The sequence below is a fragment of the Macaca fascicularis genome, chromosome 10, assembly GCF_037993035.2.
Source record: "Macaca fascicularis isolate 582-1 chromosome 10, T2T-MFA8v1.1".
Lineage (NCBI taxonomy): Eukaryota > Metazoa > Chordata > Mammalia > Primates > Cercopithecidae > Macaca > Macaca fascicularis.
Window position 1 is genome coordinate 70,562,993 of NC_088384.1, and position 17,456 is coordinate 70,580,448.

Here is a 17,456-nt window from a genome sequence, read left to right on the forward strand (position 1 = left end):
ACTTTTAAATATAGTGGGTTTTGCTTCTCCTATAATTAATCACTGTAAATTTTTTTGTGTCTTAAGCCTTAGGACAGTTTGGAAATACAAATTTTAAAAAGAACAGCTTAAAAAAAAAAAAAAAAAAAGATTGCCAGGCCCTGACTGTAATTTCAAAAGTGATATGTTGTTGATTTCATGGGCATTCCCCAGATATCTTAATCCAGTGCTGAGAAGCTGCATTTGTAGCAAACTTCCAGATGCTGCTGATGCTGCTGGTCCCAGACCACATTTTGGGTAGCAAGAACCTAAACATTTCTTTTTTAAGAATGGTTGGGGCCAGGCGTGGTGGCTCAGTTTGTAATCTCAGCACTTTGAGAGGCCGAGGTGGGTGGATCACGAGGTCAGGAGTTCGAGACCAGCCTGGCCAACACGGTAAAACCGTGTCTCTACTATAAATACAAAAATTAGCTGGGCGTCGGTGTAATCCCAGCTAGTCTAGAGCCTGAGGCAGGAGAATCACTTGAACCCAGGAGGCGGAGGTTGCAGTGAGCCGAGATCACGCCACTGCACTCCAGCCTGGGTGACAGAGCTAGACTCTATCTCGAAAAAAAAAAAGGGAAAAAAAAAATGAATGGTTGGTAGGCCAGCCGTGGTGACTCATGCCTGTGGTCCTAGAGCTTTGGGAGGCTGAGGGGGGTGGATCACTTGAGGTCAGGAGCTTGAGACCAGCCTGGCCAATATGGTGAAACCCCGTCTCTACTAAAAAAAAAATTAAAAAAAAAAAAAAGCCAGGTACAGTAGTGCATGCCTGTAGTCCCAGCTACTCGGGAGGCTGAGGTGGGAGAATTGCTTGAACCCGGGAGGCGGAGGTTGCAGTGAGCCAGGATCACACCACTGCACTCCAGCCTGGGTGACAGACCAAGACTCCACCTCAAAAAAAAAAAAAAAAGAATGGTTCTAGTATCAAACTGTAGTTATCTTTGGAGCCACAGAGATTCTATCAGATACAGAATCCTATCTTCTTATCCAAACACAAATCGACTTATTTCTTTCAACGGAGCTTGTATTTCTTTGAAACTTTATTTTAACTGCCTTCTACTGGGCATTTGGAAATAAACCTGAAATGAGAGAAAGAAAGTCTGGAATATGTATTCTTTTTAACAGGCGATTGCTTGTTTGGGGAGCCCTGGGTCACTTTCTAATTTGTGATAGTCATTTCAGCTGTTCACAAATATTGTGATTCTTATTCCTTCCAGGCTCATGGAGGGCTTGCACTACTCTACATCCTTTGAAAATGGGCATGGCCATGTCACTGCTTTGGCTAATGAATTGTGAGAGCATAAGACATGCATCACTTCCAGGTAGGAACATCACAAGCCAGTGCACAATTTGCCAGGTGCCCTTTTTCCTGTCCTTGTGATCTTGGAAACGTATCCCAAGATGGAACCTCTGTCAAGTGTAGGCCTTAATGATTAAAGGACACCCTCCTCCTGCCCAACACACACATACACACAAACACACACAAGTTCAAATTGGTCATGTAATATAAGCAAGAAATAATTAACTGATATTTAGGGGATATTTGTTAATGCAGCATAGCCTAGCCCCTCCTGACTTTATACATTGATCAAAATCACCTCTGAGAAATAATTCTTGGCTGGGCGTGGTGGTTCACACCTGGCCTGTAATCGTAGCACTTTGGGAAGCTGAAGCAGGCAGATTGCTTGAGGTCAGTAGTTCAAGACCAGCCTGGCCAACATGGTGAAACCCCATCTCTACTGAACATACAAAAACTAGCCAGGCATGGTTGCATGTGCCTGTAATCCCAGCTACTCAGGAGCCTGAGGGAGGAGAATTGCTTCAACCCAGGAGGCGGAGGTTGCAGTGAGCTGAGATCCTACCGCTTCACTCCAGCCTGGGTGACAGCACAAGACTCTGTCTCAAAAGAAAAAAAGAATTCTCACAAAGTTCAAAAGAATTTTGAACTATATCACGACTACAAACTATTTTTGGTACATAAGAGATTATATGTCTCAGGTGACTCATACCTTTTAAAGGGGAAGTCAAAGTAATCAATGTTCTTCTGCATAACTGACATTCCAAAAAAAAAAAAACCAAAGTAATCAATGTATAGCTATACGATCCATCTTCCGAGTGACCTTTATTGAGTAATTTAATCCCACATTTATTAAGCACCTATGTAAGATGACTATATGTGAGAAAATATGTTAGGGCCAAGCTTAGAGAAGAATTCATGGTTGGCAGCATTTTCACAAACCTTTAGAGAAGGATTCTGAAGACATAAAGAGATACCATGCTCACGGTCTAATTGTAGGTTGGTAGAATCATCTTGCAACACAAGATCAGGTATGTATAAAACGTATCAGGCAAGATTTAACCTCAGGAGACAGGTTGGATTCTTATCACAAAGAAGTTGAAAGAAAAAATTCTGAAGCCTCTAGTTTGAATTGCAGATTATGCATGGACATGACAACCCTGAAAATTATTTCTGTCTAGGGAATCCAAAATAATTATGCAAATGAGGCTGATACTTCCTATTCTATTTTAAGGTGAATGTGGGTCAGTTCAAGTATTGTAAATTTCTCTATCATTCACTGGCAGAAACATCATCACAAGGGTTAATGAGTTTATTAAAATTGGTGGTGAAAAAATAAGAAATTGTGTTTGTCTCATTGATACTGGATGGTCGCTCTTTAATCATAGTCTTTGTTCAGCTTTAATATGAAGCTACTTTCTGACATTTAATGTTACCAAATTACTTCAGCTTTCCAAAGATATTAATATAACTTATAATACATTTTGTCATCTCAGTAGAGGATTATAAATAAGACTGGTCAGTTTAGAAGCCTGAAAGAAATTAGTTCTAACTTATTTCCTTGTGGCTGAAATTGCAAATGTCAGATTCCATTACAAGAGGCTGATATGGGAAGAGCTCATTCCTTCCTTCGGTTAACATAGGATATCCCAGAAGTCTTTGTACAGTGTCAAGCTTTAAATGCTTTAAGTAGCCTAAAACCATACTAAGACTTTGGGACTATCTTACCTTTGTTTGGCACCTACAACACAGAAAATTCTATGTCTTACCTTTATTGGGCACCTTCACTGTCTTACCTTTATTGGGCACCTACAACATAGCAAATCCTATGTTAGCTATTGGAGATACAATAGTGAGGAAGACAGGCATGGTCCCTGCTGTCACAGAGCTTCCCATCTCACAGATGTCAGATCAACATGTCAGCGTTTGGGAGTTGTGAATAACTACTATGGAGGTGCTCCCATTACTGTTGCTGCATGACAAACTACCTCAAAAAGTTAGTATTTAAAACAACAACTGTTAGATTATGCTTCATGAACCCAGTAGATCAGGAATTCAGTCAAACTGTGGCAGTTGAATGGCCTGGTCTAAAGGATCCAAACAGTTTCACTCCCATGTTTGATGGTAGCAGTGGCTAAAAGGCTAAGCTCAGATGAGACTGTCAACTGGAGCAGCTACACAAGTTGTTTTCAGCCTGGTGGTCTCAGGGTTGTTGGATTTCTTACATGGGTGCCAGGTTCCCCCAGACCAAGCATTCCAAGGAAATTAGGTGGAAGCTTCATGATGCTTTGGACCTTGCCTGGAAAGTCACACAACAAAACTTCTAGCAATTTCTGTTGGCTGCAAGTGAGCTATGAGGCCAGCCAGCTTATATTCAAGGGGAAGGGAATTGTACTCCATTACTTGGTGTGAGAATGGAAAATTTACATTGTAGACCACTTCTGGGAAGGAAGAGACTATTCTGGTGGAGGGACAGCCTTTCTAGACTTAAAGGTAAGAAGGAGCTGGTAGTTAGAAAAGTAGTAAGTAGGAGGAAGGCAATAGAGAGTTCCTCAGGCAGAATACATCTTGCAAAGGTCTGAGATGGAAAGGATTTTGCCAAATTCGAGGAAGTAATTTAACAATGGTACAAAAAGTTTTGAAAATCAGGCAGAGCCGGGCGCGGTGGCTCACACCTGTAATCCCAGCACTTTGGGAGGCCGAGGCGGGCGGATCACGAGGTCAGTATCTCCTCTGCTATATTCTATTAATTGAGATAGTCACAAAGACCTTCCTAGATTGAAAGAGAGAGGACGTAGATTCTAGTCTTGATGAGGGAAGTAGAACATTTCTGGAAGTTTGTGTGGGACCAGAGATATTCTTATAGCCAGTTTTAGAAAATATCGTCTGTTTCATGGGCTTTCTAGAGGAATGGTTTTGCACACTTCTTCATGGGTGGGGGTCACCATGAATTTCCTCAAGGTGCCTCAAGCCTTTGTTCCACGGATGCCTCTGATATAGAGGCCATAACAGAGTCTGCAGTTTTTATGTGAAGAGAGATATTAATACTTCTTATTTTCCCCACAGTCTTGCGATCAACCCAGAACTGAAGGGAAGGGGAATAAACTGGACAAGCCTGATAGTGACATTCACAAACAGTGGAGGAAGTCAAGTACCAAGGTAGATTGCATATCCCTCGCCACTGGGGATCCTGTGAAAAAGAAAACGCCATCAGAATACATAGACCTCTTAATCTTTAGATTGAGAAAGTATGGATTCTACATTTCTATCCATCTACATCACGGGGGAGCCGTGTTCAACTACTAACAACAGAGGCTCATTTGCAGTGGCTGAAACTCGTGAAGGATTATTGTGTAAAAGACACCTGAAGATCAGCAGTTCAAGGCTGTTCCACAGAGTCTTCACGGACTGAGAGAATTTCTGTCTTTCCACTTTATTTTCTTGATCTATTTCTCTCCTTTCATTCAAAAGGTGACTTCACAGTTCCAAATGGCTGCTGAAGTTCCAGGTAGGAAGGAAGGAGAATGGCTTTGCCCACTGTCTTTTTTTTTTTTACTTTTTTCTTTTTTTAGAAAGAGGGTCTTGCTCTGTCACCCAGGCTGCAATCATGGCTCACTACAGCCTTGAACTCCTGGGCTCAAGTGATCCTCCTCAGCCTCCCAAGTAGCTAGGAGGCTTATGCCACCAGGTCCAGCTAATTTTTATATTTCTTTTTCTTTTTCGTAGAGAGGAGGTATCCTTCTGCTGCCCAGGCTGGTCTCAAACTCCTGGCCTCAAGCGATCCTCTCACCTCAGCCTCCCAAAATGTTGGAATTACAGGTGTGAGCCACTATGCCAGCCCCCATTGTCTTTCAGGTAGGCTTCAAAATTATACTTCCATCTGTATTACTTTGGATAGAACTCAGTTACATGGGCTCACCAAGTTAAAAAAAAAAAAGGAGGGGGGGCAGAAAATGTAGTTTCTTGGCAGGAGATATTGCCCAAGATTTTGCTATTGGAAGGCAAAGAGTAAAAATTAATATTTAGAAGCAAGAAGCCCTCTCTGTCAAATGTACTACTTAAGAGATTTAAAAAAAAAATATTTACCCACCAAGTTACATGGATCATAAAGACCTTTCTAGTGATATATAATTGCAACAGTTCTCCTTTTTAATTGCCTACAAGAAATGTGAAATTTACTTCAATACTTTGAAATCAGAGGTGGGAAGCAGATTTTGTAGAACCCATTTCCTCACCCTAAACAGTTGACAGCATACAAACCATGTTTTCAACCTCCCTTAATTTCAAAGCACAATTCACTCTCTTGACATAATCACTAAAGTTACAGCTAATGTAAGAGGTAAGAGGATGATTAGAAACTTCAAGGAGTTCTGAAACATTCGAGAACAAATGAGATGTTCCATGTAACTTGTGTTTCTGATGCTAAGTGACAAAGTCAGCAATTTAGGCCATTGTCAATATTAAAATATTTGCTCAGTGTCATATATGTAGTAATGTGCATGACAAAAAAATGTTTTGAAATATTTCAGTTTTCTTCATCTGCAAACATCTTACACTCAAAAGACTCAACAGAGTTCCATTTCTTTCCTGAGGCTTTTCCCAGCGCCAGTGTTCTACCATCTCTCATTTCTTTGTACTCGGGGACTGATTCCACTGTTTGCATTTCTCCAGTAGTATCAACATTTCAGAAACATTAAGCAAACATTTAACATTACTCCCAAACACTTCAGTACTTCATTGTGGCCTGCTAGTGTGTAGAGTTACTATCTTTCCAAGTTCAGTGTGAGCTCTTTTCAGTGGACTCTTCCAGAGTCCTTGCTTCATATTTTTTTATATCATTCCATTTTAGGCATTAAATATTTCCAGGCGGATAGAGTCCTACAGGTTGCCCTGGCAGCAGGCAGCAGAACAAGGGGGCGCATATATCAACCAGCTCATTGGATGTTTCCACTAAGGAAAAAAAGTACTCAGTTATTTGAATCTCAAAAGCAAACTATATCATGTCTTTCGGAATGGCTAAAATGAGGAAGACAATTGTTGATGGAAGAGCAAATTTTTACAACCACTGTGTAAAACTATTTGTGTTTATCTATAAAAGCTGAACTTACAGCTGGGCGTGGTGGCTCACACCTGTAATCCTAGCACTTTGGGAGGCCGAGACAGGTGGATCATTTGTGGTCAGGAGTTTGAGACCAGTCTGGCCAACATAGTGAAACCCTGACTCTACTAAAAATACAAAAATTAGCTGGGCATGGTGGTGGTTGCCTGTAATCTCAGCTACTGGGGAGGCTGAGGCAGGAGAATCGCCGGAACCCAGGAGGCAGAGGTTGCAGTGAGATCACGTTATTGCTCTCCAGCTGGGTCACAAGAGCAAAATTCCGCCAAAAAAAAAAAAAAAAAGAGAGAGAGAAAGAAAAAAAACTGAACATAGGTATATTTTATGTCTCAGAAACTCTACTTTAAGTTTAAATACTCATCAGAAATGCACAGGCACATGCAAAAACAACAAAAACAAGCACTAGAATGTTCTGAGCAGTATTCATAATAGCCCAAAAACTGGAAATTACTGGTAGGTCCACCAACAATATAATGGATAAACATTAAATGTAGATTGTTCATACAGTAGAGTATAAGACAACAACAAAAAATGAACAGACTCTTTCTACACACAAACAGCCTGGATGAATCTCACAAGCATAACGTTGAGTGAAAGAAGCCAAAACTGACCTTACTGTATGGTTTCATTTATGTATATTTCAAAAACCAGTGAAACTAATCTATCTTATTAGAAATCAGGGTAGTGGTTACCCTTGCTGGGGAGGAAAAGGAGCAGTGTTCAATGAGGGCTTCTGGGCCGACGGGAGTGTGGAGTTCTTAATCTGGGTTCTGGTTGCAGGGATATGATGTGTTTGCTCTGTGGAAAAGACGCTAATCTGTATATTTATGATTTGTGCATTTTTTCTGAGTATGTTATACTTAATAAAAAGTTCACTAGAAAACAAACACCAAAAATGGCAAGCTGTGGGATGCAGTAGGCAACCCCCATCCTCAGGTCTCCACACGCTACGGCACGCTATAAAATACCCAGACATGCTTTCACTCTAATATGATTCTAAGCGTCTATTAAAATCCCACTGAAAAAAGACTAGAAAAAAAATTATTTCATTTTAGGCCACCGTAGGAAATTCCAGTCACCAAGGAGGGGGCTTTGGGGCAAACCGCTCCGCTGGGCTGGAGCTGACCATCCCCGATGTGTGTGGCAGAGCAGAGCATCCTTTACAGAAGAATGAGAGACTGGAAGGCTGCTGCTACAACCACATTTTCTAGATTTCTTCCTCATCTTCTCTTCCATGACCCCCCTTTTCTCTCTTTCTTTCCTTGTCAGAGGCCTTCTGGGCTGGCACCATTTGCTTTCAGGATGGACAGCTGGCTGAGAAAAGTGCCTGTATTTCTCTTCTCTCATTGGCATCTGTCTTAACCCTCCTTATGGAAGCTGCTGTGAGCTCACGTATCCTCTGTGTGCTGTGTTTTCCAGCCCCAAATTGCCGAACCTGCCCTGTTTGCTGTTTCTGGTGGTGCAGAGCATTTCAAAATTAAAAATTTAAGACATTCTCCCTCTCTGCCTGCTTTCTTGATGGCATACTTGTCAATCTCGAAGTGCTACACTACACAGCTCAGAAAAAACATAATCAAGGAGAGAAAATAAAAAAGAGGTGATACGGATGCGCAGACTGATGGAAGGTGAAAATGGACATGTGGCCAGCTGCTCCCATCCCATCAGCTCATTACGGGGCACGCTCTGCTCATGCAGGAGTACAGGTAACAAGAAGCACAAAGGACATCAGGCAGGCTGTCCACAGCTCCCCACCTATAGGGGTTCCAAGATGAGGACAAATGCATATGTAATCAACAATGAGAAGCCTCAAATTAATAATAACACAGTGATGAAATGGAAATGACGCAAGGGACACTGAAGGGCCATGGGGCCCTCTGGGGCAGTGTCAATTTCATAAACAAAGCCTCATGGAATGCAGACAGGTTAAAATTGGAAACACTTTCCTCGAAGCCCAAGTCTGAGGCTGGTTTGAGAGATTAATGGAGCATGCAGCAGATTGGCTCAATAATCATGAAATATAGAGAGCACAAAAGTTAGCTCTGTGCACTTTATTTAGGGGCTATTACTGCGGAAGATTATTTCTGAAGAAAGGGGACTAACTGAAGGTAATTGAATAAAGCTAAGAAAATTTTCGCCCAGAGAAGTAAAATCTAGTCCGTAGTGGAAGACTTGTTAAGACACAAATTGTGAAAGTTCTGTCACTCATTACACTTGAGGAACGTAGCCTTCCTCCCTCCCTTCACCCTAAAGCACAGTTTAGGCTTAAGATCTGCCTGCTTTGAGTCCGATGTGTTTGCTGGGACATCAGAAGTGGGAAATTGAGAAAAGGGAAGAACATCAGTTTGTTCCTTCAACCCTCCATTCCCACCCCAGATATAAAATACCAAAGAGTCATCAAACCACCTAATCCAGCTATGAAAAGATAAGCCCAATGTGATGGCACCCATCTCATCCATTTCTGATTCCTATGATTTCCTGGTCCACAGACCAAATGCAGTACGTTAGAGAAAAACGGCCAAAGTTCTATTGAAACAGCAGGAAGTAAAATACCCATGATGCTCATGAATGTGTCCCACTGCCTAGCTTAAGAATCATTATCTATAACACCACCAAAAGATAAAAATGAATACAATGCTTAACAGTAAAAATCATTGGAACAAACACTGTTATGGTGTTGACCGTGTGCCAGTGGATGTGCTAAGCATTTTACAGGTACTTACAGCTACAACCCTGTGATGGAGATATTACAATGAGGCCTGTTTCTGAAAATAAAGAAACTGAAAAGGAAGATCATCCATTTGTTCACTCAACACATACCACTGAACTGCCACTGCATGTCTGGACATAGAAAGTCTGCTCAATTCCAGATGAGCGCTGAACAGCACATGGTCCAAAGCTGATCTAGTAGCTCACCAGGGCTGCCTTAACAAAATACCACAGACTGGGTGGCTCAAGAAACAAAAATTTATTTTCTCACAACTTTGGAAACTGGATAGACAGGATCCAGCTGTCGGCAGGTTTGGTTTCTTCTGAAGCCTCCTCCTGGGCTTGCAGACAGCTGCCATCTCATTGCGTCCTCATGGGGCCTTTCCTCCATGTGCACTCCTGGTCTTTCCAGGAGTGTCTTAATCTCCTGTTCTTATATGGACAGCAGCCTGGTTGCATCAGGGCCCACGCTGATGGCCTCGTTTTAACATAATTACATCTTTAAAGGCCCCATCTCCAAACACAGTCACATTCTGAAGCACTGGGGGTTAGGGCTTCCACATATGAGTTTGAAAGGGATACAATTTAGTCCATAACAGCTGGGAGTTCAATTTGATTCATCCACCAGTATAATGGACTTGAACTTCATCCCTCTAAGTCGGAGCTGGAAGGCTTTTTTCCCCAAGCAATGTTCACAAAAAGGGGAAGCTCTCAAGGCCTAAACCCTGACTACCATTGCGTGCAGGGGAGGAACTCCACTGAAGCAATCTGCTCCTGTTGTTTGTCATCCAACAACCCACCAGCTATAATACAATGATGGCTTTTATGGACCAACGGAAGCAACTATGTCCAGTCACCCAGAGTGCATGTTAAAAAAAACTAAAAAGGAAATATCCCTTATACTCTGTTTTTCTTCCTTTTTTACCCCTCTTAATGGCCTTCTGAATCAAAAGTAAATAAACTGGATTTTGGCAACCCTACCGCACAAAGTCAAATTCATGCCTCCAGTGAGCCCTTCTGTGCTTATCATGTTCATCCTTGCTCTGAGGCACTTCAAACACTGTTGATTTATTCTTCCATGAATTTGAATGAGGACCACATTGCAGAACCCTATTGTTCCTGCTCTTCCAATGGGATTTCACAGTCTATCTGCCCACTTATTAAGAGCACCTACTCCTTCCAGTTTTCAGAATTTATTCTGATTATATTTTCTCTTAGTCTTCTTAATCTTGAAATAAGGTACTTTAGGACCCAGAAATGTATTATAGCCACCAAAACATTCATTTAGTTCAATCCCTCAAGACTGTTTGGAAGAATCATTTTTAAAAGTTTCAAAAGGAATATTTGTGAGCAATCACAATGCATTGCCTGTACCGTGCTTTGAAAATATGTTCCCAACTTAAAATTTCTGGATCCATTTGGAAGACAGAAAAATAAACAGTTCAGATGCAGCCAGTCATAAGATAAAGATTATTGTATGTTTATATATAACCATGTTTTTCTCTTTTTCTGAAACTTTGTAAATATTCAAGATTTGGAAATGCAGGTTCTATATTGCGTCATAGCTTCTTGTCTTGAAAGCCTGCAGATAACTGGGTGCAGAGTCTGACTTCCTCCTGCTTTAAATTAAGGAGGCTGACTCTGATGGAGAATCAAAAGCAGTAGTCTGCTTACTTGTGAGAAACCCCTCTTTGCACAGAAGAGGAAGATTCCCAGCTTTCTGCATTCTCTCCCGAGTTCAGTGTGGGCTCCCTCTGTGACTCCAGAGATCATTTCAAATCCCATTGCCTCGTGTTCCTTCTCATTAAGACAGCAGTAACTTCACCAGTTTCCTGCATCACAGAAGCATTATGTGGAATAATTAAGGGTTAATTAATTAATTGGAGAAAAACCACATTAGAGAGATAATAGAGGTTTCTACTGAATTTTCTTGGCTTTGGGCAAGGCCACCTCTAAGTCCGTTTTAATCAGAAGCATAGGGCCTCATTTTTTCATTACCAGTCACACTTTGAGGTTTAAAAAGAACATGAATCTCTAATATAATTTTTTCTAAATCAGATTTTTCCCCTGCAAGACTGATTTCTAGTATCACATCACTGAGTTAATCAATATGATATCTTGTACTAAATTTAGTAGTTCTATTGTGAATTCATGAAAATGACAAGGACTTTTTTCTCTGCTTTTAATATGCTTTATCATTGTTGTTATTGTTGCTTATTTATGGTAAATGGAAGAAATTCCATAGTCCTACATGGATTTGCTTCTTTTCATCTTTTTTTCTTCAGAGACAATCTCAGCCAAAACCCAGGACCGTAAAATGACAGCCCCTCAGTGGAAAGTGAAAGATTAAAAACAGTCTGCGATCAGCTGCTGATCTGATAATCCAAGAGGTGATTTTCTGGGGTGCTCATGATAGAGCTGTTTTCCTCCCTGTTTCCCTCCTGGAGCTCATCCTGTTCATGAGAGATGGGCTAGAGCAGGATATGGAGCCCAATAGGACTGCATTAATGGTCTGGCCTCCCCGTTTCCGGGAAAGGGGGCGCCAGGTCTAAGTTTGACCTTAGAGTGCCCCCCATTCAAGTGCCTTGAGCTCTCTAGATCACTGTTGCCCCGGGGGTGGCTGAACTTGCACTTCGTGGCGGCCTTCCTTTATTGCAAGCAGCACAGGATCTTGGATTTGCCTTCCAGAGGAGGTGAGGCATCCACCACCTCACAGAGCCCCTGAATCCCCTCCTCACAGTCAAAGCAAATCAAATCACTTTGCTTAAGGCAGAAAACCATAACTCTAAGTACAGCCTCCACTGTTTTCCAGTGCCCTGAAAATATACTGTTACAGTCCTCAAAAAAAAAAAACATAGTCCTCTGCTATTCATGAAAAATCGGCTCAATTGTATCCCATTCATTCAACTAATGTTTATTGATTACTGATATGTGACACTTTGCTAACTACTAGGAAGAAGAAGATGCAGTCTGCCTCAGTGAGGTCAAACTTTTAATGGGGGTAGTCAGGAGAACAATATGGCAAGGCAAGGACGTGAAGCCCCAATCCACTGGTGTCAGCGCTTCATAGTAAACCTGAACATCTGGTCAAAGACCGAGTGGACAGGTAGGAGAAATTTTGGGAGAAGACAAAATTCTCTAGAGATTAAATACTCAAAGTCCAAATCTGGGAATACTTAGAGCTCATATTCTTGGGCTAGAAATTCCTGCATTTTTGTTGGATTTAAACAAATTTTGTTGGTAAATTCTTCAGGATAAAGCTGCTTGCTTTTATCCATCTCATGTCAAATTTCTTTCCACTAATAATGGAGTGATAAAAGGAGGCTCAGAGATAATCCAATATCTTGGTAATCCAAGAGAAACCTCAGAGATAAACCAACTTCCTCACTCTAAAGGTAAAAAAACACTAACTCCTAAGCTAAATTATTTGCTCCAAGTCACATTGCTACAAAATGAACTGTGGTTAGAACTCAGTTTCCCATCTAATCTCATGTTCCTTCATAATAAGAAATTACTATGTAATTTATGTTATTTTCCCATTATGCATTTTCTTTAATACTTGTAACTCTGTGGAGAAATCTGTTCAGGTGGATAGATAAACAGAATTAACTAAGTGGGGCGTGGTGGCTCACGCCTATAATCCCAGCACTTTGTGAGGCTGAGGCAGGCAGATCCCTTGAGGTCAGGAGTTTGAGACCAGCCTGGCTAACATAGTGAAACCCTGTCTCTACTAAAAATACAACAATTTGCTGGGCATGGTGGCGCACACTTGTAATCCCAGCTACTTGGGAGCCTGAGGTGGGAGGATCACTTAAATCCAGGAGGCAGAGGTTGCAGTGAGCCAAGATGGTGCCACTGCACTCCCGCCTGAGGAGTGACAAAGTGAGACTCCATCTTAAAAAAAAAAGAATTAACTAAAATGTGCCTCGGTAGGTTGCAAAATGGCCACAAGTTATTTCCCTCCTTCAGTGTTTGAACATATTCTTCACCTTCTGACTTGTTTTGACCAAGGGGACATTAACAAGATGAAGCTAGCTGAGGCCTCAGTGGTGCTCAAGTTTTGGGGCATACTTTCTTGCTGCAGTGGAACCCAGTCCCCACGTGGAGTCCAGGCTAGTGAGAGACAGGTGGGCCGGTTGGAGCAGTTGCCCCTGCCGCTTCAGCCATTAGCCTTGGCCAACTCACCAACTGACTGCAGATGCTTGAGTCTGCAGGCCCAGCTGAGATCAGCCAACCCCAGCCCAGACAGAGAACTGCCCAGCCCACTCTTCGGCTAAATCAATGGCTATCCTTTTAAGTCTTTGATAGTTGGAGTAGTTCATTGCAAAGCAAAAGTTAGCTAATCCAATGAATATAAGAATGAATGATGAGCATAGAACAAGTGAGTTCAAGAGAAGAGAGTGCTCTGTTGCTAGCCACAGGAAATGGCTTGTGGCTTCTTTGAAACCTAAACTTTACATACCATACAGCAGAACCTTAATGCTGAATTTGCTGGGGTTTTTTTTTTTTTTTTGGAATAAAGGCAGAAATTATATTTTATCTGTTCCTCCCTAGGAGAATCTTCCTCATGTGACGGATTCAAGTTCTCATTACACTTATTCATAATTTAATTCCAAATCTTGGCCAATAGCTCTTCACTAATTAACAAAAATTTCCAAATAAAAGCCCCCTCCCCCCCACACAGGCACACTATGCTACCAGATGCAGAATTGTGCCTCCTCTTACAGGACCATCTATCCAGGAGGCTGCATATTGTGCTCTCTTAGAGCCAGAGCTCTGTTTACCATGGATCCCTGCCAAGATAACCCTTGGCATCCTTCAAAGATTTCTCTTTTAACAAGAGCAACTCTATAATACGATATGCTTTCAAGGAGCTGAAATATAACCCTGATAGAATATAAAGATAACTCCGTGTACTAAATAGATTCAACACTATTTCCTGTACTTTGGGGCAAGAAAACATAAAAGTAAACACTCTGCAAGTCTATTCTGAAGAGACAGACTCCTGAGAATATTCTGTAACTTCTCCTTCTCACTGCAAAATCTCAGACTTTGCAACAGAGATATTTATTTGGAAACAAATATGTAATTAGGTTAGAAAAGTAGAAAGGGTGTTTTTGGTAGCTGTTAGTCCATTATGTATTGCTATAAAGGAAGACCTGAGGAGGGTAATTTATTTAAAAAAGAGGTTTATTTAGCTTACAAGAAGCATGGTGCCAGTATTGGCTTGTGGTGAGGGCCACAGGCTGCTCCCACTCATGGCAGAAGGTAAAGGGGAGTGATGTGTGCTGGTTCCACTCATGGCAAGAGAGGAAACAAGTGAGAAAGAGAATTAACCTGCTCTTGTGGAAACTGATAGAGTGAGGACTCACCCAGAGGGACAGAAGGCATAATCTATTCATGAGGGAGCCACCCCCATGACCAAAACACTTCCAACATTGGAGATCAAATTTTAATATGAGGTTTGGAGGGGACAAACATCCAAACTATAGGAGTAGGCTTGCTACTACAGTGGGATTGTAGCATAGAAAGTGGAAGCCCATTAGGAGAAGACTGCTGTAAAGTGTAGGGTGTCTTCAGAGGTGCTTCCAGCCCAGAGCTAGCAAAACTGGGAGTATGGGAGGATCAGGGTATGTCAGCACCTGGATCACTGGTTGGGATACTACCACCAAGACAAGCCAAGTGGTTGACTTCTCCTCCCCTTCTACCTCTGTACAGGGCTAGAGGGAGCTCAACAGGACTGACTTAGTCCAAGCAGAGGAACTGAATCTGGCACCTGAAGGAGAGAGGCAGGAACATACTCAGGGGGTGGTAACCAAAAAGGGTAATGGAAATTACTCATGTCCAGAAGATGGCACACCCTGCCATCACAGATCAAATACTGCATACAGTTGATAATTTTCTTTAATTCACTTTAATCTGGAACAGTTCCTCAGCTTTCGTTTGTTCTTCATAATCTTGCCATTTTGAAGAGTACTGGCTGCTTGTCACTTGATTTGTGTTTTCCTGTGATGAGAGTCATTAAATGTTTATGGCAGGCCTGCCACAAAAGTGAGATTGTGTCCAAGTGAAATGGTTTTAATCACAATGTTTTAATATAATATTTATGCATATATTTGTTAGTGGTCCGTTTTCACACTGCTGATAAAGACATACCTGAGACTGAGGAATTTACAAAAGAAAGAGTTTAAATGGACTTACACTTCCACAGGGCTGGGGAAGCCTCACAATCATGGCAGAAGGCAAGGAGGACCAAGTCCCATCTTACATGGATAGCAGCAGGTGAAAAGAGAATGAGCTTCTGTAGGGAAACTCCGCTTTCTAAAGCCGTCAGATCTTGTGAGACTTATTCCCTATCACAAGAACAGCACAGGAGAGAACTGCCACCATGATTCAGTTACCTCCCACTGGGTCCCTTCCACAACACATGGGAATTCAAGATGAGATTTGAGTGGGGACACAGAGCCAAACCATATCATTCCACCCTGGACCCCCCCAAATCTCATGTCCTCACATTTCAAAACCAATCATGCTTTCCCAACAGTCTCCCAAAGTCTGAATTCATTTCAGCTTTAACTCAATAGTCCACAGTCAAAAGTCTGATCTGAGGCAAGGCAAGTCCCTTCCACTTATAAGCCTGTATAATCAAAAGCAAGTTAGTTACTTCCTAGATACAATGGAGGTACAGACATTGGGTAAATAGAGTCATTCCAAATGTGAGAAATTGGCCAAAACAAAGGGACTACAGGCCCCATGCAAGTCTGAAATCCAGTGGGGCAGTCAAATCTTAAAGCTCCAAAATGATCTCCTTTGACTCCATGTCTCACATTCAGGTCACTGATGCAAGAGGTGGGTTCCCATGGTCTTGGGCAGCTCCACCCCTGTGACTTCACAGGGTACAGCCTCCCTCTTGGCTGCTTTCATGGGCTGGCATTGAGTGTCTGAAGCTTTTCCAGGTACATGGTACAAACTGTCAGCAGGTCTACCATTCTAGGGTCTGGAGGATGATGGCCTTCTTCTCACAGCTCCACCAGGTAGTTCCCCAGTAGGGGTTCTGTGCAGGGGTCTCCAACCCCACATTTGCCTTCTATGCTGCCCTAGCAGATGTTCTCCATGAGGACCCCACCCCTGCAGCAAACTTCTGCCTGGGCATCCAAGAGTTCTCATACATCTTCTGAAATCTAGGTGGAGGTTCCCAAACCCCACTCTTGACTTCTGTGCACCCACAGGCTCAACACCATGTGGAAGCTGCCAAGGTTTGGGGCTTGCACCCTCTGAAGCCATAGCCCACACTCTATGTTGGCCCCTTTCAGCCATAGCTGGAGCAGCTGGGATGCAGGGCACCAAGTCCCTAGGCTGCAAACAGTATAGGGACCCTGGGTCTGGTCATGAAACCACTTTTTCCTTCTAAGCCTCCAGGCCTGTGGTGAGAGGGGCTGCTGTAAAGACCTCTGACATGCCCTGGAGACATTTTCCCCATTGTCTTGGGGATTAACATTCAGCTCCTTGTAACTCATGCAAATTTCTACAGCCGGCTTGAATTTCTCCTCAGAAAATGGGATTTTCTTTTCTATGGCATTGTCAGGTTGCAAATTTTTCAAACTTTTATGCTCTGTTTCCCTTTTTAAACTTAATGCTTTTAACAGCACCCAAGTCACCTCTTGAATGCTTTGCAGCTTAGAAATTTCTTCCGCCAGATACCCTAAATCATCTCTCTCAAGTTCAAAGTTCCACAAATCTCTAGGGCAGGGGCAAAATCTTGCCAGTCTCCTTGCCAAAACATAACAAGAGTCACCTTTGCTCCAGTTCCCAACAATTTCCTCATCTCCATCTGAGACTACCTCAGCCTGAACCTTATTTTCCATATCATTATCAAGATTTTGGGCAAAGCCATTCAACAAGTCTCTAGGAAGTTCCAAACTTTCCCACATTTTTCTGTCTTCTTCTAAGCCCTTTCAGACTGTTCCAACCTCTGCCTGTTACCCAGTTCCAAAGTCACTCCCACATTTTCAGGTATCTTTTTGGTAACTCCCCACTCTCCTGGTACCAATTTACTGTATTAGTCCATTTTCATGCTGCTGATAAAGACGTACCTGAGACTGAGCAATTTACAAAAGAAAGAGATTTAATTGGACTTACAGTTACATGTGACTGAGGAAGCCTCCCAATCAAGGTGGAAGGCAAGGAGGAGCAAGTCCCGTCTTACATGGATAGCAGCAGGCAAACCACGAATGAGCTTGTGCAGGGAAACTCCATCTTATAAAGCCATCAGATCTTGTGAGACTTATTCACTATCAAGAGAACAGCATGGGAAAG

The 17,456-nt window shown here is 42.2% G+C and overlaps 1 protein-coding gene across 4 annotated transcripts in view; it reads left to right on the forward strand.

Moving 5' to 3' along the window:
* The first annotated feature begins 1,028 nt into the window (after window positions 1–1,028).
* LOC123567067 (uncharacterized) overlaps window positions 1,029–17,456 on the forward strand; it is a 37,419-nt gene continuing 20,991 nt past the window's right edge. Inside the window, exons 1-5 of one of the 4 annotated variants that reach the window (XM_065522741.2) lie at window positions 1,029–1,343; window positions 4,385–4,477; window positions 4,790–4,826; window positions 5,045–5,173; window positions 7,704–10,119. In XM_065522741.2, the coding sequence (XP_065378813.1) occupies window positions 1,329–1,343; window positions 4,385–4,477; window positions 4,790–4,826; window positions 5,045–5,173; window positions 7,704–7,915 (486 nt within the window). In that variant the 5' untranslated portion in view covers window positions 1,029–1,328 and the 3' untranslated portion in view covers window positions 7,916–10,119. Of the gene's footprint in view, window positions 1,344–4,384; window positions 4,478–4,789; window positions 4,827–5,044; window positions 5,174–7,489; window positions 10,120–17,456 lie in introns of those variants that run through there. The other 3 variants (XM_074004738.1, XM_065522742.1, XR_010578561.2) reach the window with 3 other exon arrangements.